Source organism: Schistocerca americana, chromosome 6 (genome assembly GCF_021461395.2).
Source record: "Schistocerca americana isolate TAMUIC-IGC-003095 chromosome 6, iqSchAmer2.1, whole genome shotgun sequence".
Lineage (NCBI taxonomy): Eukaryota > Metazoa > Arthropoda > Insecta > Orthoptera > Acrididae > Schistocerca > Schistocerca americana.
The window spans coordinates 203,059,580-203,081,661 of record NC_060124.1 but is presented as its reverse complement, the minus strand read 5'-3'; the positions used below and the strand labels follow the sequence as shown (position 1 = coordinate 203,081,661).

General features: G+C 40.9%; 1 protein-coding gene across 2 annotated transcripts in view; it reads right to left on the bottom strand.

The window, feature by feature from the left end:
- Nucleotides 1-9,734: 9,734 nt before the first annotated feature.
- LOC124619364 (protein EFR3 homolog cmp44E) overlaps nt 9,735-22,082 on the bottom strand; it is an 80,811-nt gene continuing 68,463 nt past the window's right edge. Inside the window, exons 16-17 of one of the 2 annotated variants that reach the window (XM_047145687.1) lie at nt 10,353-10,511; nt 9,735-10,271 (exon numbers count right to left, since the gene is read on the bottom strand). In XM_047145687.1, coding sequence (XP_047001643.1) covers nt 10,101-10,271; nt 10,353-10,511 — 330 coding nt within the window. In that variant the 3' untranslated portion in view covers nt 9,735-10,100. The remainder of the gene's footprint in view (nt 10,272-10,352; nt 10,512-22,082) is intronic. The other variant, XM_047145688.1, reaches the window with a different exon arrangement.

Genomic DNA, 22,082 nt, shown 5'->3' with positions numbered 1-22,082 from the left:
TTTTGTGGAGAACAGCAGTTTTTTAGTACTTTAAAATGAAGTGAACAGTCTCGACCATTTGAGACTGTTTGTGTTCATTTTAATCCTCACTGAACTGAGGTGCAGCACTTTGTTTTGCCAATCCCTGCAGTTATCTGGTCATTGAAGGCCATGGCTTCCTCATACCAAACCACTTATCAAGCATACCTGTATTTCTATTGAAGTTTGCAGTGGAGTTCATACCTACCACAAATACTTGGGAATTTTAGAACTTCAAAAAGTAATCAGAGTCTGCAGTCAACTAACAAACTTAGATGTTAGAATATTTCGAATGCTACTGGTTTCTTAATGTGTGGTTTGATGTACATGGAAACACATATCAAAAGTGCAGTACACCCAAGTGCCTCCCCCCCCTCCCACACACACACACACACACACACACACACACACACACACACACACACACCAGAGGTACAAGTCAAGAGCTCCACTATAGTTCTAAACAGATGAAACTGAAACATTTACCAGGTGAAGATAGTGAACGGCAAAAATACATGTCATACTGCAACAAGGCAATTCATAAACATAAAATTTTGTTAAAAATCTGAAAGCATGGTGATGGAGAAGCCTATAGTGTTTGTGCAAGTGTGTGGAACAAGAACCAGGAGCCAAAAATGTGATTAAGACTTGTTCACAGACTTTTGGAATTTGTAGCTAACCACTGTGAAAATGCACCACATTTAAGTTTTCTGCCAACGAATGTATAATATTGATAATAAATTTAAGACTGATATTGCGGGAATTGGGAATTAGCAAAAAAGTGTTAAGACAACGAAACTTCCTGGCATATAAAACCTATATATGTATTGTGGTGTACAGCATGTTCAACAACTGGATAGTCAAGTCTGCAGTTTGCCACATTTTGAGGGTGGCCTTTCATGCAAGTAGACATGCCTTTAATTGATAGTTAACGTCTGTGATTGGACTGCAGTAGAAGGCGGAGGGTTGATGTGCAGGTAAGGTCTTATACCTGGGTCATCCACAAAGGAATGTCCCATGGGATGCAGGATTGGGTTAGGGATGGAGAAGGGTATTTTGTAGGTTGGGTGAGTGGGAACCCACAATTGTTTCACTTTTGAGGGCCAAATCAATAAACACCCCCCCCCCCCCCCCCTACAGGAAAATTAAGAGACCTCTGGAGAAAAGAGAACCACTTGTATGAATATCAAGAGCTCAGATGGAAACCCAGTTCTAAGCAAAGAAGGGAAAGCAAAAAGGTGGGAGTATATAGAGGGTCTAAACAAGGGTAATGTACTTGAGGACAATATTATGGAAATGAAAGAGGATGTAGATGAAGATGAAATGGGAGATATGATACTGCTTGAAGAGTTTGACAGAGCACTGAAAGACCTGAGTCGAAACAAGGCCCCGGGAGTAGACAACATTCCTTTAGAACTACTGATGGCCTTGGGAGAGCCAGTCATGACAAAACTCTACCATCTGGTGAGCAAGATGTATGAGACAGGTGAAATACCCACAGACTTCAAGAAGAATATAATAATTCCAATCCCAAAGAAAGCAGGTGTTGACAGGTGTGAAAATTACTGAACTATCAGTTTAATAAGTCACAGCTGCAAAATACTAACGCAAATTCTTTACAGACGAATGGAAAAACTGGTAGAAGCGGACCTCGGGGAAGATCAGTTTGGATTCCGTAGAAATGTTGGAACACGTGAGGCAATACTAACCTTACGACTTATCTTAGAAGAAAGATTAAGAAAAGGCAAACCTACATTTCTAGCATTTGTAGACTTAGAGAAAGCTTTTGACAATGTTAACTGGAATACTCTCTTTCAAATTCTGAAGGTGGCAGGGGTGAAATACAGGGAGCGAAAGGCTATTTACAATTTGTACAGAAACCAGATGGCAGTTATAAGAGTCGAGGGGCATGAAAGGGAAGCAGTGGTTGGGAAAGGAGTGAGACAGGGTTGTAGCCTCTCCCCGATGTTATTCAATCTATATATTTAGCAAGCAGTAAAGGAAACAAAAGAAAAGTTCGGAGTAGGTATTAAAGTCCATGGAGAAGAAATAAAAACTTTGAGGTTCGCCGATGACATTGTAATTCTGTCAGAGACAGCAAAGGACTTGGAAGAGCAGTTGAACGGAATGGACAGTGTCTTGAAAGGAGGATATAAGATGAACATCAACAAAAGCAAAACGAGGATAATGGAATGTAGTCAAATTAAATCGGGTGATGCTGAGGGGATTAGATTAGGAAATGAGACACTTAAAGTAGTAAAGGAGTTTTGCTATTTAGGGAGCAAAATAACTGATGATGGTCGAAGTAGAGAGGATATAAAATGTAGACTGGCAATGGCAAGGAAATCGTTTCTGAAGAAAAGAAATTTGTTAACATCGAGTATAGATTTAAGTGTCAGGAAGTCGTTTCTGAAAGTATTTGTATGGAGTGTAGCCATGTATGGAAGTGAAACATGGACGATAACCAGTTTGGACAAGAAGAGAATAGAAGCTTTCGAAATGTGGTGCTACAGAAGAATGCTGAAGATAAGGTGGGTAGATCACGTAACTAATGAGGAGGTATTGAATAGGATTGGGGAGAAGAGAAGTTTGTGGCACAACTTGACTAGAAGAAGGGACCGGTTGGTAGGACATGTTTTGAGGCATCAAGGGATCACAAATTTAGCATTGGAGGGCAGCGTGGAGGGTAAAAATCGTAGAGGGAGACCAAGAGATGAATACACTAAGCAGATTCAGAAGGATGTAGGTTGCAGTAGGTACTGGGAGATGAAGAAGCTTGCACAGGATAGAGTAGCATGGAGAGCTGCATCAAACCAGTCTCAGGACTGAAGACCACAACAACAACAGCAACATCAATAAACAAATATGGGCTACTGCCTTAGGTACTGACATGGGCCATCCTATGTTAAATTACTTATTGCCCATTTGAAGGAATCCTAACACCTAAAATCCTTTGCCTGGTTCAGAGTCACCGATGACATTTTCATGATCTGGACTCATGACACAGGAAGCTTTGCTCTTTCTCATTAACCTTAACTACTACTCGGTAGGTGTAGCTTACTGTAGGTCACTGTTTAATTCGTTAATAATATTCACTAGATAACCCCTAGCAGTTTACTGTAGGTCACTGTCTTATTCTTTAGTATTCACTAGATAGTCCCTAGCAGTAATATAAGCACCAGATCTAGCTTCTATCATAAAATTTTATTATTTGTAATTATTGAGTGTCCTTTCTGCCAACTACAGTGCAACTGTTAACCTTGTGTGGCAGTAGGTTTCCGCAAGTATTTTATAGTAAATCAGTTATTAGCTAAATGGATAGGGACTGTGTCTGTTGTGTGCAGATGCAGGAGGAGTTGGCCACAGTCCAAACACAGCTGGAAGTTTTGTTGGCCACAGTCAACAAGCTCCAGAGTGCCTCCTTGAGGTGCGGTGGGGATGGGGTGCCTGGGGCAGCCTCTGCTGTACTAGATGTGCAAGGGGGGGGGGGGGGGGGGGGGGAGGGGGGAGGGGGGGATGTCGCAGCTCTTTGTCACTGAGCCGACCTCAGGTTCAACTGAGCCGGCTGGCCCGGTGTCACCTCAGTGTGGGTGGTGGACTGTGTCGAGGTCTCAAGCCTTAAGGCGAAGGCTGCATGGGGGACGCAGGCTCCTGCCAAATCCCACGCACTTTGCTAATAGATTCAGTGTGCTATTTATGCTGGGGGGGGGGGGGGGGGAGGCTGAGCTGGATCAGAATGCACCTTCTGCCAGGATAGTGGCCGCTCCTTCAGCAAGGTCTGGACAGGCATGTGAGGGTAGGTGTTTGTTAGTTATTGGGAGCTCCAATGTTAGGTGGGTCATGGAGCCCCTCAGGAACATGGCAGCTAGGGTGTTCACTCAGTCTGTTGCCTGGGAGCCTTGTCCGGGATGTGGAAGAGGCTCTTCCGGTGGCTATCGAGCGTGCGGGGTGCAGCCAGCTGCAGATTGTTGCACGTGTCGGCACCAATGATGCCTGTCATCGGGGTTCTTGGGAAATCCTTGGGTCCTTTCGACAGCTGGCTAAATTGGTGAAGGCGGCCTCCATCTCTTGAGGAGTGGAAGCCAAGTTAACGATCTGCAGCATCATACCCAAGGTGGACCAGGGTCCTCTTGTTTGGAGTCAAGTGGAGAATCTAAACCAGAGGCTATGTTGACTCTGTGACAAAAATGGTTGTAGCTTCCTCGACCTACGCTATGGAGTGGAAGGCTGTAGGACACCCCTCGATAGATCAGGGGTGCACTACACACAGGAAGCAGCTACAATGGTAGCATAGTACTTGTGGTGTGCACATGGGGGTTTTGTAGATTAGGTTCCTCCCCACAGGAAACAAACCATTGGCCTAAAAAATTACCAGTTCATGGCACTGATGTGGGTGTGCCAACTGTAAAAATTGTTAGTTCACCTAAACAGGTCATTCCAAAGGATTTAAATATGCTAAATCTCATGTTAGTAAATTGTTGAAGTGGCTGTAGCAAGATCCCTGAGTTACTCTCCGAAATAAACAGGAGCAATGCCAATATTGTATTACGTACTGAAAGCTGGTTGAAACCAGACATAAATAGCAGTGAAATTTTGAACTCTAATTGGACAATGTTTAGGAATGATGGGACTGATGCTATGGGAGGTGGTGTGTTCATTGCAGTTAAAAGCTGTTTAAATGCAGTTGAGATCGATACTGGGTCAGACTGTGAAATAGTGTGGATAAAGCTGTCAATTAGACAAGGATTTACCATTGTATTAGCATGTTTTTATAGACCACCAGCATCTGTAACAAACACCACAGAATGTTTCAGGGAAAGTCTTGAGTACATAGGAAATAAATATCCAAATTATCCATTAGTTATAGGTGGAGACTTTAATCTGGCATCCATTGACTGGGAACATTACATGTTTATCACAGGGGGCAGAAGCAAAGACACATGTGAAGTTATTCTAGTAGTGCTCTCAGCATACAACCTCGAGCAATTGGTTAGAAAACCAACTCGAGATGGGAACATATTAGATATCTTGGTGACAAACAGACCTGATCTTTTTGAGGAAGTTAATCTAGAAGAAGATATTAGCGATCATAATGTCGTCGTGGCTTCTATGTCAGAGGAAGTTGCAAAAAAACCAAAGAAACAGCGTAGCATTTTCTTGTTTGGGAAAGCAAATAAAAGTGTCATTAATGAATATCTTCATAGTCAGCTCCAAGCATTCACCGCGGGACACAAAGATATTGAGCATCTTTGGTCGGAATTTAAAGGTATTGTCCACCATGTGCTAGCGAAGTATGTGCCTAGCAAAAATATAGGGGAGGGAAAGGATCCACCTTGGTACAACAAACATATTAGAAAGTTGCTGAGACAGCAGAGAATTTTGCACAGTCGTTTTAAACATAGTCACTGCCCCGCTGACAAACAGAAATTATGCGAAATGAAAGCAGCTGTCAAGAGGTCAATGAGAGATTCTTTTAATGAATTTGAAAGCAATATTTTATCTGCGAGATTCTAAAAACAACCCCAAAAAATTTTGGTCATACGTAAAATGTATGAACGTTACAAATAATTCAATACCGTCTCTTGCTGTCAGTGTGGGTAATGTAACTGATGATGATAAACATAAGGCCAAAATTCTAAGCCCAGCTTTCAAAAACTCGTTTATGGTAGAGGACTGCAGCACCATTCCCCCTTTCAGTTATCAAACAAATGCAAGGATGGCTGACATAGTGTTTAGTGTATCTGGGATTGTAAAACAATTAAGATCCTTAGACGCCAGGAAGGCATCTGGCCCAGACAGTATCCCTGTAAGACTATATGTTGACTATGCTACAAATATAGCACCATTCTTATCCATCATCTATCAGAAATCATAGGAACAGCGGAAAGTTCTACGGGACTGGAAGAAGGCCAAGGTCATAGCAATCTATAAAAAGGGTAGAAAATTGGATGCACATAATTACCGGTCAATTTCACTGACCTCGATTTGTTGTAGAATCATGGAACATATTTTTTGTTCATACATAATAATCTTTCTAGACTCTGAGAAGCTCATCTGCAGAAACCAGCACGGTTTTAGGAAACAGCGGTCATGCGAGGCACAGCTGGCTGGTCCTCTTTGTGGGTGCATGATGTACAACAGGCTCTAGATACCGGCTCCCAGGTTGATACCACATATCTCGACTTCTGAAAGGCGTTCGACTCAGTTCCACACTGTCGCTTGCTCCAAAAAGTGCGCACTTATGGTCTATCCGATGACATATGTGGTTGGATAGAAAGGTTTCTAACAGACAGAGAACAGTATGTTGTCCTGATTGGGGTGACTTCAACAGAAACAAGAGTAACTTCAGGTGTGCCCCAGGGCAGTATAATAGGCCCGCTGCTTTTTATGATTTACAAAAACAATCTCGTTGATGGTATTTACAGCGGCATTAGACTGTTTGCAGATGATGCTGTAGTCTACAGGAAAGTAGTATCACACGAAAGTTGTGAACAAATCAATGAGGATTTGCAGAAAATAAATGCATGGTGTAATGACTGGCAGTTATCTCTCAATATTAGTAAGTGTAACCTATGGCGTATAACAAGGCGAAAATCCCAATTAATGTACAAGTAAAAAATAAATGACCAGTCATTGGAAGCGGTAACATCTGTCAAGTATTTGGCTGTGACTATTCGAAATTATCTCATATGGAATGATCAGATTACACAAGTAATGGGCAAGGTGAACTCTAGATAGTGGTTTATTGCCTGAATCCTGAAGCGATGCAGTCCTTCAACAAAGGAAACAGCTTACAATACGTTAGTTTGTCCAGTCTTAGAGTACTGTTCATCTGTATGGGACCCTTACCAGTTGGGTCTGATTCAACAGATTGAGAATGTCCAAAGCAGAGCAGCAAGATTCATGACTGGTACATTTGGCCATCGCGAGAGCATTACAAATCTCATAGAAAGTTTGAAGTGGGACACACTTGCAGATAGATGGCGTGCTAAGTGGAAGGGGCTGCTCGCTAAATTCCGAAATCCGATCTTCATCGAGGATGTACAGCATATATTATTACCACCAACTTTCAAATCACGCGATGATCACCATTCAAAGATAAGGGAAATTAGAGCTCGTACTGAGGCACTCAGACAGTCTTTTTTCCCTCGCGTGATTCGCGAGTGGAACAGACGGGGGGAAATATGACTTTGGTGCAAATTGTGCCCTCCGCCACACACCGCTTGGTGGCTAGCGGACTAAATATGTGGATGTACTCCCAAATCCGCTTCACCTGGTCCTTCTCAACTCAGTGAGCTACTTTCTCATATGGCTCCATAAACAAGTCTGTTCATGTCAAGTGTATCTACCACCAACAGTACGTCCACTCTGACGGCTGTTACCTGTTCAATATCAAAAAGTCTTTTCCTTACAGCCACTCCATCCATGTATGCCGCATCTGCAATGGAAAGCAGAAGTTACTGAAATATGCTAATAACCTTACCAGAGCCTTTATTGACGGACAATATCCAGACTAACCCATCTACAAACACATCTCTTGAAACAGCTCCTCCTCTGACACCAGCAAATCTGCTAACCAGCTCTCAACACTGATCACCTAGTATCATCTTGGCCTTGGAAAGCTCAGCCACATCCTACACCACAGATTTGACTAACTCTTGTGCCCTGAGACAAGAGAGATCCTACCACAAATGGTTCAAATGGCTCTGAGCACTACGGGATTTAACATCTGAGGTCATCAGTCCCCTAGAACTTAGAACTACTTAAACCTAACTAACCTAAGGACATCACCCACATCCATGCCCGAGGCAGGATTCGAACCTGCGACCGTAGCGGTCGCGCAGTTCCAGACTGAAGCGCCTAGAACCGCTTGGCCACTCTGGCCGGCGATCCTACCACATCGCCCAAAACGGTGTTCTGTTGCTGACCCAATCTACAGAATATCTTCATCCATACCTATTCCAATCCTGCTCCCAATCCTGCACCACATGAGTCATTCCCTTGTGGATGACCCAAATGCAAGACTTGTTCCAGACACTCAGCCACCACCTACTGCAGTCCAGTCGCAGGGATTTTCTACCCAATAAGATGGAGGGCTGCACATGAATGCAGCCATCTACGCTGCAATTACTGTGCAGTATTCTATGTGGGCACAACAGATAACCAACCATCTACTCACATGAACGATCAGCACCAAACTGTGGAAAACCACACACTTCACAATTCAGTTGCTGTATATGCTGCGGACCTCAGTACAGATTACTACAACTGCTTCACTATCCAGGCCATTTGGATACTCCTTTCCATGACAAGTTTCTCTGAACTACGCAGATGGGAACTGTCTCTCCAGCACACCCTGTGCTCTCACAATCCCCCTGGCCTAAACTTCCACTAACCTGTTTCTCACAGCCTCACTTTACCGTTTCCCTCCACTTTTTTGTAGACACTACCCCTTCTATGTCTAGATAGTGCACTGCCTTCTCTCACCACTCTTCCCCCAACCCCATGTGGGCATATTCTCTCTCTCTCTCTCTCTCTCTCTCTCTCTCTCTCTCTCTCTCTCTCTTTCTCTCTCCCTGTTTTTTGCCTCCTCCCTCCCTTCCTCCCCTCTCCCTCTCCTCTTTTGAACCCCTCTCCCTTCTCTGTCCATCCATTTCTCCCTCTTTATCTTCACCTTTCTCCCCCCACCCACTCTACACATCTATACCTCTAACATGCTCTAATCCGTCAGAATTCCTTTCATCTTATTGTGCAACTGCTGAGTCATCTGTCTTTCCTCTCCCGCTTTGCACTAACCTGCTGATCACTCCTTCCAACTGTATCCTTCCCTATCCCTTTCTCCAATCCATCAGGCCAGGCTACTGCTGTCTAACAATGAGTGTCGCAAAAATCACAGTAGTGTGAATTTGAGTGGCTGTGTGTGTGTGAATGTGTTACTTTCTACCAGAAGAAGACAGGACTCAAAAACTAGTTAATACTGTGTTCTGTTGTGTGTGCTTATGCGCCACACATCAGTCTGCTAAAGGTGAGCCGTTACCATTCCTTTGTTTTATTATTCTTGTGAGTCATGCAAATTGTAACAATTATGCTGTTAATATTTGCAGTTCCTATCTACATGATAAAAATGTAGAATTAAAACATTATTTTATTTTTATTAGTGTTAAAGCCTAAGAAACTGCTTTATGTTAAAAGTAGGAGTGACTGTAAACCCCCTCACACCAGAACCCAATCCTGAATCAGGGGTTGCCACCTGTAGATTTCAATTTGTTTCTCTGCTTCAAAGGAAATCAGAAAAGTGAATTTTTTTACAGCCAATGAATCTTCAAATACACGCTCCACCAGTGCTTTGATTCAAGAACAAAATTTTTGTTGACAGTTTCTAGTAGTTTCAGTGGAGTCTGAACGTGAATGAAGGCAGCTAGTTTGTATCTTCAGTCTCTCAGTTTTATTACACCATATACTGACCTTTTCTCACTCTTTTTGTATCTCCAAATAAACTCAAAACAAGCAGGAAGGGAACGCATGGGACACATAAAACAGCATTTGTGTTGTAAATATAGGCGCTAAGAAATACAGATCAAGAGCAGTGATATCATTCCAATTTCAATATTTATGGGTGTACTGTGAACATCTTGGTCTGAAACATACGAAAACAGCAGTGGAACAGGGAATAGTCTGTGGGAATAAAACTATTTTGTATTCTTTCTCCCATTGTCGTAAGGATTTTATTTCAGTAGTATGTACAGGCATTCATTGATGTTAATTGCCTTTGTACAAAACATTATAAATGCAATAGTTCACTTTAATAACAAAGATGAAAACTGTACACATGACATTAATTACCTATATAAACAATGACATAATAAATTACAGGTTAGGCTGCAAATGACAGTATATGTAATTGCTGTACATAAATGTCAAACAGCATAAGGTGGATTTGTCTTTTATCAGTCCATAATACTGTTAAGCATGGTTGCCATAATCTGGCTGTAACAAACATATTTGGTTCAAGTATCTATACTACATTATCAACAATGCCTCCCTCATAAAAAATCTGAGGAACTGAATAACAACAAAATATTTTAATACACAAAAAGTTCTGGGAAGAGAACTTCATAGGCAGGTGGGTTTGTACGTACATTCTCATCCTGTTTCAAACTAGGCGTTGGTGTTGGAGGTGCCCTAATTCCATCTATTGGTCCAGCAGTTAATTTACTGAAGATCTCATTCAGTTTGTTCTGAAGAATATCATTCTGAAAAGAAATTGTGCAACTGTATTTAGAGCTGATCTTTATATACTGAGCACTTACTACTCATATCAATTCTTTCCAAACCTTGGCCTGTGTCCTTGAAAATAATTCTTCAAAAGCAGCTGTTCTGAAAGTATTGTTCAGCTGTATCTTCTTCTCCTCTTCAGCTTCCTTCTTGCTGTCTCCGGGGTCTGACAAGATCTTCTTCATTGATTCAAATGTCAGCTTCTCCTCCGGCTGTTTCTACAGACAAAGATAATTCATATAACTCTCTCTTCTCAGAATACTATTTAAAAATTGGAGAAAAAGTTTTTCACACAGATTAATATCTCCTTCTACTACAACAGTATGTGTTTCCTACAGTTATGTTGAAAATAAGTGAAAACTGACACCATACTTCTACCTTACTACTACACAGGAGTAAAACTGATATCTAGAAACTAATTGCTCTAAATATGTATCATTACCTCTTGTGCAGAAAATGTCTTACATTGCCAAAGCAGGAGCTGTATTGCATGGAGGGTAAGGAAGGACTTTGGGATTCAGAAGGGAAAACAAACCAACTTAAACTTCCTTCCATCAAAGTCTTGGTAGCCTGCAAGCAATGATTGAAATACTAAACTCAAAAGGTATATATTAATTTTATACAGACAGGTCAGAATAAATCTTACTGTAGCTTCTCAAAAAGTCATGCAACTGACTTATATCATAATGGTTTACTAAACAACCACCAATGCCACAATTTTGGTGACATTTTAACCAGATGTTCAGTACTGTTAAATAGATATACTATTTAACTTTTTTTACAGAATGTTGAAAGTGCATTTGAACTCTTCTTATTACAGTCCTCTTCTCCATTTAGTAAACATTTTTCGACAAGTAGCCAGTGAGCAGCTCATTAAATGTTGATGGTTGATACTGTCATCTTGTAAAAGACAAGGTGGTATTAGCTACCATACTGGATCAGTTCTTATCGTTCACTTATAAAGTTAAAATTTTAATATGGCTGCAAATTGCAGCAAAAGTTGATATTTGTCGTATACATACACACAGAAAAAAAGCCTTAGGACCAATTGCGGACTGAATCCTACATCTCCAGATTTTAGGTCTGACGATTAATCCACTTGGCCACGTAACCAGTATGTCAGTGTACAATAGATATTCTGAGGACAGAGTAAGGTGGTGTATCCAGTGGCTCTGAAAACTTTGGTAACACACAATTTTCATGAGGAACAGTGTCACAGGGGGCAGCATAAAGCAGACATAATCATTAATATCTGATGTGGATGATTTTCCCGAGAGTTTTGTTAACTTACGCAAAAACTGCCTTTCTACTACGTGTTACATCACACAGGATATTCTGAAGGCTCAAATTAGAAGTACCAGCTCGCTGATATGTAAGAAACTTTGTATGGAGTTGAGAAGGGAATGCGAGACAAAACTGTGGCCTACTCTTGGTGTTATTCATTCTACACATTTAGCACACTGTGGAGGAATTCAAGTAAACATTTGGAAAGGCATATGAAGCTCAGGGAAAATAAATAAAAATTTTGAGGCATGCCGATGAATTATAATAATAAGAGATGGCAGAAGTCTTGGAAGACCAGTTCAACAGAATAGACAGAATCTATCAACGACATTGTAAGATAAACAACAATAAAGCATAGTAAGTATAAGGTAGGGGAGTAAATCAGGTGATGATGAGGGAATTAGATTAACAAATGAGACATGCAAATTAGTAGACGAGTTTTACTATTTGGACAGCAAAATAACTATTCATGGCTGAAGCAAGTAAAATAAAGCTGTCATCAATCTGAAGATTGGTTTGATCACCAGTGGGCTTTACTAGTCATGATTCTATAAGAGGTAGTATGCTGTTGCCTCCCTCCATCCTTTGAAACGACTTGCTCAGCCAGTTATACAGGGACCTAACAGTTTACTGTAGGCTTTGAACCACAGTGCAACTTGGCATTTTCACTGCAACGAATGTGGCCAGATGTGAAAGCACTAATAAATGATATATAAATCATAGGATGTAATGGGGATCAAACCAGAGACCTGTGGATCCCCTGTCTGCCACTTTACCATTGAGCCCTTGAGCTGCTACAGTCAAAGCAGAGAAGTTATAAAATGCAGACTGGTACCAGGAAAATCATTGCTAAAAAACAGGACTCTATTAATATCTAATATGAATTTAAGTAGTAGGAAATCTATTCTGAAGGTATTAAGTATTTACCTGAAGAGTAGCTTTGTACACAAGTGAAACATGGAAGATAAAAATTTCAGACACGTAAAACAAATGCTTTTGAAATGTCTTGTTATATACAAGAATGCTGAAGATTAAATGGGTAGACTGGATTACAAATGAGGAGGCACCAAATCAGATTTGGGAGAAAACAGATTTCTAACACAAGGGATAAGTTGTTAGGACACATACTGAAGTATCAAGGAATATTCAATTTGGTATTAGGAGGAAGAGAGTGTGTAAGTGTGAGGGTATAGAGTACTAATTGTAGGGGAGACTTTAGCTGATTACAGTAAGCAGGTTCCAGTGCATGTAGACTGCAGTAATTATGTAGAGGTGAAGAGGCTTGCACATGGTAGACCAGGTATAGACTAGGTATAGAGCTGTGCCAAATCAGTTTTCAGCCTGAGAGGCCACAACACGACAACATATCACAGCTGTTAAACAGGTAACTTGTTGAGAGAAACTGCTGCTCAAGCAGCCTATGTAAATATTGGCTGACAATCCTGCTAGGTCATACTGCTGTTTAAAAAATACAACTGAAACACTTTGTGATAAAATTAGTTCCAAAAACTCCATCAAATCAAATTCTTCAGGTAAACTTAACTGTTTACACTTCATAAGTTCATTTCTTTAGTTACTGTAACAGTTTTAGCTACTGGGAGTTTTGTACACATTTTGAGGGACGTAAATTTTATAGCTGGAGGAATAATTTTTTTAAAAAAGATGGGATCAATAAGTTTTTGTGTTACTTGAATGGCAAATTATGTTTCAAAAGTCTTATTGGCTGGGAAGAGGTCTCTTATGTTTCTGTTAATTCCATATCCAGGGCTGCCTTTAGAATTCACAGAAGGGGCAGTCAGTCAGGTTTCAGTATTTGGTCTTGGCAGTGTAGTGCTCAAAACAGGGCAATTATGTATGTTGTGATGAAGCAAGTTAGGATAATTTTAACTCCCCTCTTGTTTTGCCATCTGCCTCCTTAGAATTAATTTTTTTTCGATTTTAACTGATTACCATTAACATACATGAGTATAATCTGCATTTTCATAAAAGAGAACATTCCCTGGGCATACAGTCTGAGGCGGTGGGTGGGGAGCATAAAGTTTTCTTTGTTTCTAGTATCATGTGAATGGACAAAATGGTTTCCCTCAAATAACTCAACAAAAATATAATAATCTCATATATGTACAAGGATGGCAGAGTTAATATTTCAAGTTTTCTAAATAATGGCCGACATGGTTCTTTGTGATTTGCAGTGCACATATTTCAAACGATTTTTTTTCCTGTATTTTAGTATCCACACTATGTTTGTCGAGTTACACCAAAAAAACAATGCCATACCAAATAATGGGTTCAAAGTAGCTTGTATATGCTACTTTTCGTGTGTCCATGTCAGTTGCAGTCGATAATATTTGCACTGCAAATGCAAAGCTGCTCAGTTTGTTTGCCAGGTATTCAATGTGTTCTGCCAGCTCAAATTTTATCTACATTTAAACCTCATAATTTGACTGAGTCAACTTCTTCTATATCTTAGTTGTTGTGTACAGAGTCAACTTCTTCTATATCTTAGTTGTTGTGTACAATCTTAATCTGCTCATATTTTGACTGTTTGGTTTTGAACTGCATCACGCGAGTCTTAGATACGTTTAGATTCAACCCATTTAGCTGAAACCAAGTTTTTAAGGTACTGAGGGTATTGATGACAGATTTGGGAATTTTTTCTGAATCCTTATCTTCAACTAAGAAGTATCATCTGTAAACAGAACTGATGGGGAGCTGATATTTAGTGGTAAGCCATTAACATAGGAGAGAAATAGGACTGGGCCTAATATGGAGCCTTGTGAACACCCTGAGATGCTTTTTTTTTTTTTACCAGTCAGAAAAATAATATGCACCATTTGAAGAGATGCTAACTCTTTGCTTTCTGTTGGATACATAGGATTTAAGCCATTGTAGGGCACTGCTACTAATGCCTTACTTTTCAAGTTTGTAAACAAGCAATGCATGGTTTACAGAATCAAACGTCTTTGAAAGGTCGCAGAAAATTCCTGTCACCTTATTTCTCTTGTCCAATGATGTACTTAATTTCTCAATGATACTGTTTACTGCATCTATGATGTTTTCCCCCTGCTGAAAACCAAATTGACTGTTTTCGATTTGTGGCACCAGCAAGTTTTTCAAATATTTTAGATAGGACTGGGAGAATCGAGATAGGACAATAATTTCCCATGATCTCTGGGACAATCAAGATAGGACAATAATTTCCCATGATCTCTCTTAATCCCTTCTTGAAGAGTGGTTTGACTTCAACATATTTCATTACCTCTTCAAAATATTGATTTATTATTTGAGCTAGTGGTTTGCAGTTCTATTGTGTACCACTTTAATAACTTTGGTGGGTATTCCATCCCAACTTACAGATTTTATGTTTCTAAATGTTAGAATAGCATTTTCTACATCCTCCACAGAAACTTTTAAGAATTTTGTAAAGTTTTCTGAGTTTCCACCAAGGCCAAAGGGATTTACTTTGTTGTGATAATCTGTTACATCTACATCAGACTTTACTACATTTATAAGGAACTCATTAAAGTACTCTGGTATTTGAGTTGGATTTACAATCGTATTTCCTTCAATGTCAATTTTTGAAATTTCTTGGTTGCAGGCTTTAACACCTAACTCAGATTTAATGACTGACTACACAACCTTTGTCTTATTTTTATGATTTAAAATTAGCCTGTTATTTGCCAATTGTTTTGCTGCCCTGACAGCTCCTTTAAATGTGGTTTTATAGAGACTAACATATTTAATGACATTAATATCTTTATTATATTTTAGTTCTCTGTGCAGTTGTCTTTTCTTTACACTGGAAATTTTTATGCCCTGGGTAATCCATTTTACTTTATTTGTCATTTTATTGCTGCAGAGTTGCAGAGTCTAGGTGGAAATGTTTCATTAAAGACACCAAGAAAAATATTTAGAAATTTCTCAAAGTTTTCGTCACTTGAGTTAGAATGATCAAAAGGCCATGTTTTCTCTTTTAGCTTCTCACTAAATGTTATCAAGTTTTCATTGCTAAAGTTCCTGGTCATATGGGTTCTCATACGTGAAATGTTTCTGTCTGTCTGTGGCAGCTCAATGAACAATGCACAATGATCTGAAATACCTAGATCTAGACAAAATTTATGCACATCTTCATACACATAATTAGTTAGAACATTCTCAATACATCCTGCTGATTGCCATTGTCTATAGCATATTCAAAGAAATTCGATTTGAAAGCATATTTCTTTGCTAAGTCAATGAATCTTGAAGCATGGCTACTATCACGTGCGATATCAATATTAAAATAAGCAGCTATTACAATTTTTTCTTCTTTTTTTCTGTACAAAGGTCTTCTAGCATAATTTGAAGCTTAGATAAGAATAGATGTTGTTGACATTCCTGGAATTCTGTATACTGAGATTATTATGACATTTGCTAGTGAGTCCACTATTTCTATACAACAGCTCTCAAACTCACATTCTTCAATGTATCAACTTAACAGTGAAATAAGTGTTACACCAATAGGTGGTGTGTTAAAGCAATGACAGTGACTGTTCAATTTATTTGAAGGACTGTGAACTATGTAGTTATCTTTTTACTGCTCGTAGATGTTCAACATAAAACTATTGTAGCAGTATGTGGAGGTTCACCTGCAAACTATTAATGAGGCTTATGGAAAGTTTAAACAATAGTGCACTGGCCATACATATATAACTGTGTATTATTGGGGGTGGTGCCAAATGAAAGGAAAGTATGGTGAAATGCAAATGTGTACCTGTCGGCTACAGTATTTACAGTAGTCAGTCTCCAAATTACGAACCCCATTTTTCAGCCAATGTAGTAACGCAGTACATCAACACTGAGGACAACAAAAGAAATAAATAAATGCAGGTGGAACCGCTACAATGTCAGTTGTAATGAGCAGAAAGTGGCACTTATTAAGAACTTTTTTAGCTTATACTGAAATTTTGTAGTTGGGGTCAGAATGTATTTCAATAATACTGCTGTTGTTCAAAAAGTTTTGCCAGTGTAGTCATGGTAGTACAGTTGCTTCCATCTGGTTTTACTATGAGAACTTTGTTTTCTGAACACTTACAGTTGATGTATTTGAATGATTAATGGAAAATCTCATATATAAAGATGTGAAACAAATACTAATAGAGGGGCTGGCCAGTACTTACCTCAGCTCAGTACAGCCGATAGATACACAAAACAGAACAGAAAATTTACATTCCTAGCTTTCGCAACTTTGTTCCTTCATCAGGGAGGAAAGAGGGGAAAAAGGGGATAAAGGGAAAGTGGATTCAGTTACTCACAACCCAGGTTATGAAGCAACAGAGAAAGGTAAACAGGGAGGGTAGTAAGGATGGAGGCATGGTCGTCAGAGGGAAGCCAAAGATATCCTGCTGAAGTACTGTGCCAGGTTCAAACCAAAGATGATGCATACAGAAGTAAAGAGGTATATAGTATAAAGATAAACACAACTACGTAGGAAGAAAAGATGCGTGAATGGCTAAAGAGGAGAGGGGAAAAAGAAGAAGACTGAAGAGTAAATGGGAGTGAGGTTGGTTAACGTAGGTTCAGTCCAGGGGGATGGCGGGACGTAAGGATGTGTTGGAGTGCAAGTTCCCATCTCCGCAGTTCCGAGGGACTGGTGTTTGGTGGGAGAAGCCAAATGGCACGTACGGTGTAGCAGGTTCCTAGGTCCCTAGAATTATGCTGGAGGGCATGCTCTGCTACTGGGTATTGGACATCTCCTAGGCGGACAGTTCGTCTGTGCCCATCCATGCACTCAGCCAGTTTAGTTGTCGTCATACCAATGTAAAAGGCTGTGCAGTGCAGGCATGTCAGCTGATAAATGACATGTGTTGTTTCACATGTGGCCCTGTCTTGCACTGTGTATGTTTTACCAGTAGCGGGGCTGGAGTAGGTGGTTGTGGGGGGATGCATGGGGCAGGTTTTGCAGTGGGGTTGGTTACAGAGGTACGAACCGCTGGGTAGAGAAGGTGGTCTGGGAATACTGTAGGGTTTGACAAGGATGTTACGGAGGTTAGGGGGGTGACGAAAGGCAACTCTGGGTGGTGTGAGGAGAATATTGTCAGGGGATGATCTCATTTCAGGGCATGACTTCAGAAAGTCATATCCCTGGCGGAGTAATTTGTTGATGTATTCGAGGCCAGGATAATATTGGGTGACAAGGGGGATGCTTCTGTGCGGTCTGGGGGTAGGAACATTGTTGTTGGATGGGGAGGAATGTATTGCTCGGGAGATCTGTTTGTGCACATGGTCTGCAGGATAGTTGCGGGAGAGGAAAGCACTGGTCAGGTTATTGGTGTAATTGTTGAGGGATTCATCACTGGAACAGATACGTTTGCCACGAATACCTAGGCTGTAGGGAAGGGAGCGTTTGATGTGGAATGGATGGCAGCTGTCAAAGTGCAGGTACTGTTGTTTGTTTGTGGGTTTGATGTGGACAGAGGTGTGGATGTGAGCTTCAACAAGATGAAGGTCAACATCCAGGAAGGTGGTTTGGGTTTTGGAGAAGAACCACGTGAAATTTAGATTCGAACAGGAGTTGAAGTTATTGAGGATATTAAAGAGTGTTTCTTCACCATGGGTCCAGACCACAAAGATGTCATCTATAAACCTACACCAGGCCAGGGAAGCAACTGTTGGGTCTCCAGGAAAGCCTCCTCCATGCTGCCCATGAAGAGGTTGGCATAGGACGGAGCCATCCTGGTTCCCATGGCCATTCCCCTGATTTGTTTGTAGGTCTGGCCTCCAAAAGTGAAGTAATTATGGGTGAGGATGAAGTTGGTAAGTGTGATAAGGAAGAGGTTTTTGGAAGATCTTCAGGTGGGTGTTGGGAGAGGTAGTGTTCAAGAGCAGAGAGACCATGGGTATGTGGGATGTTTGTGTAAAGAGATGTAGCATCTATGGTGACAAGAAAGGTTCCAGGTGGGAGGGGAGTGAGAATGGATTTGAGGCGTTCTAGGAAGTGGTTTGTGTCTTTGATGTACGATGGGAGTCTGCGGGTGATAGGTTGGAGGTGTTGGTCTACCAGAGCTGAGATACGTTCTGTTGGGGCTTTGAAGCCTTCTACAATGGGACGGCCAGGATGGTTCTCTTTGTGGATTTTGGGTAATCGGTAGAAGGTGGAGTGATTAGGTTTATGGAAGCCGTTGTGAGGCCTTGTGAGAGACCTTGGATTTTTAGGATTTTCTGCAACTCAGTCTGGGTGGAGGGAATGGGATCCTGGGTAACAGCTTTGTAGGTTGAGGTGTCGGAGAGTTGATGCAGTCCTTCTGCTACATACTCCACACGGTCAAGTACCACAGTTGTGGAGCCTTTATCTGCCAGGAGGATGACAATAGAGCGACCTGTTTTCAGCTCCTTAATGGCATGGGAATCAGCTGGGGTGATGTTGGGGGTTGTCGGGATGTTCTTCAAGAAGGACTGGGAGGCAACACTGGATGTGAGGAATTCCTGAAATGTCTGCAAGGGATGGTTTTGGGGGAGGGGAGGAGGATCCCTTTGAGAAGGTGGTCAGAACTGTTCTAGACAGGGTTCAACACTGGGTTTAGTATTTGGGGGCTGTGTTTGGGTGGTGAAGTGATATTCCCAGTTGAGGTTCCGGGTGAATGGGAGGAGATCTTTAACCAGGGAAGTGTGGTTGAATTTAGGCATGGGGCTAAAGGTTAAGCCTTTTGATAGAACAGATATCTCTGGAGGAGAGAGGGATCTGGATGAGAGGTTTAGAACTGAATTGGGACTGGTGATATGTGGAATTTGACTGTGGTTATAGCTGAGATTTGGTCTGTGTGGGGTATGTGCTGGGATTGGGAGATTGAGTAGGGTGGCCAGGCTAGGTTTGTTGGCTATGAGGGTGGTTTGTTGAAGGTGCTATTGTGGTTGGTGTTTGTGAGGGATAGGGAGAGGGACCCCACTTCTTAGGTGTTGCACTAGCACTGTGGATAATTTTTTCAGGTGGTGTGTGGCATGGAACTCAAGTTTACAGCTGGCTTCTAGAACGATGTTCCTGAGTGTGTTCTCCAAGCAGGGGTTTGAGGGGTGGATGAATTTGAAGAGAGATAGGAGCTGTTGGGAGTGGTGGTTACACGAAGTAGTGTAGAGATTCAGGACAAGTTGGGTAAGGGCTAAAGATTGAAGGTTCTGGAAGTCCAGGAGAGACTGGTGGAAGGAGGGATTGCACCCAGAGATGGGAACTTTTAAGGGAAGGTAATTCCAAAGGTTAAGCACGCCCGGAGGAAAAGTATGTGGGATTGCGGTTTGGCTAGGGTGAATGCATGTTTCCAGAATGAATGTAAATAATGTGGTATAGGATTAGGGTACATATTGGGTAACTGGTGGTTAGGGAAATTAAATAACTAAAGTTAAATAGTAATAATAAGAAGGAATAAAACAAGGAGGGAAGGACGAGAAAGAAAATGTGTTGGTAATGTTCAATACCAAAGGAAGACCACTAAATAAGAAAAGTACAGATAAAGGTTGACCAGACCAAGCAATATGTCCAAATCAGGGGCAACGAACACACGTTGCTCAAAAAAAGATCGCAAGTGCTGCAAAAAGGATCGAGAGTGGAAAAAAAAAAAAGTGAGTGATAAAAAAAGATCCTTGTCAAACCCTACAGTATTCCCAGACCACCTTCTCTACCCAGCGGTTCCTACCCCTGTAACCAACCCCACTGCAAAACGTGCCCCATGCATCCCCCCACAACCACCTACTCCAGCCCCGCTACTGGTAAAACATACACAGTGCAAGACAGGGCCACGTGTGAAACAACACATGTCATTTATCAGCTGACATGCCTGCACTGCACAGCCTTTTACATTGGTATAACGACAACTAAACTGGCTGAGTGCATGAATGGGCACAGACGAACTGTCCGCCTAGGAGACGTCCAATACCCAGTAGCAGAGCATGCCCTCCAGAATAATTCTAGGGACCTAGGAACCTACTACACTGTACGTGCTATTTGGCTTCCCCCACCCAATACCAGTCCCTCGGAACTGCAGAGATGGGAACTTCCACTCTAATACATCCTTTCATCCCGCTATCCGCCTGGACTGAACCTATGTTAACCAACCTCACTCCCATTTACTCTTCAGTCTTCTCGTTTTTCCCTCTCCTCTTTAGCCACTCACGCATCTTTTCTTCTTACATAGTTGTGTTTATCTTTATACTATATATCTCTTTACTTCTGTATGCATCCTCTTTGGTTTGAAGCTGGCACAGTACTTATAGTAGAATATCTTTGGCTTCCCTCCGACGACCATGCCTCCATCCTTACTACCCTCCCTGTTTACCTTTCCCTGTTGCTTCATAACCTGGGTTGTGGGTAACTGAATCCACTTTTTCTTCATCCCTTTTTTCCCCTCTTTCCTCCCTGATGAAGGAACAAAGTTGCGAAAGCTAGGAATGTAAATTTTCTGTTCTGTTTTGTGTATCTATCGGCTGTACTGAGCTGAGGTAAGTACTGGCCAGCCCCTCTATCTCTTTGTTAGCAGTTGATGATTTTGATCATTTATAGTGCATGACTGTTTGATATGTGGTTATGTATAATATTACTACCTTTAAAGTCTACTACATTTTTTTCACTTGAGTTAAATTTTGCTACATCACATGCCACTTTGGTGTTTGCAAGAGATTTTAATATTGTTTTTAGTGTAGTGGTAAGATTATGTTTGACCCCACTGTTCATGAGCTCAAGTTCATCATCAAAATTTGTGCCAGTTTAATTGATAAATATATTGTAAAATTTATGTGGACACACATTTGTTCTTCCTAGGGCATGGCTTCACTGTTTTATATTTAGAGCTCTTAATTCTCTTTGTGCCAAGGTAAAAAATATTGCTGTTTTTGTTAACCAGACTATTAAAATTATGCATTAGGAAATCTTTCTTTTATAGAGTGCCCCGATTTCATTTTTGGTCTACAAAAAGCAGCTTAACAGTTACAACATTCAACACAGAAATAGTTTATCTCTGTCTACATTTTGACATTCTGCTCAGCAAATAACTGCAATATATTTTAACATAGCGCAAAAAGAAGTTAGAAGCTCTAAATATGAAACATTAACATTTTCCTAAAAAACTTTCAATAGGTTCTCTCTCAAATGGTACCATAGCTTACCGTATTTACTCGAATCCAAGCCGCACTTTTTTTCTGGTTTTTGTAATGCGAAAAACTGCCTGCGGCTTAGAATCGAGTGCAAAGTAAGTGGAAGTTCTGAAAAATGTTGATAGGTGCCGCCACAACTAACTTCTGCCGTTGAATATATGTAGTGCTACACAGGCATGCTTTGCAGGCACAAAGATAAATACTGGCGCCAAAATGTCTGCGTCAGTAAATAAATTAAAAAAAGGGTGCAAGACGAGCTTTTTTCCTCCGTTCCGAGTTTCGACCACTGTATTTTCATACATTATCCAACGAAGTAAATACAAATTAAGTATAGTTCATCTTCGAATTTAGCAGCATTTCAATGTACTACGAAAATCCGACTGGCA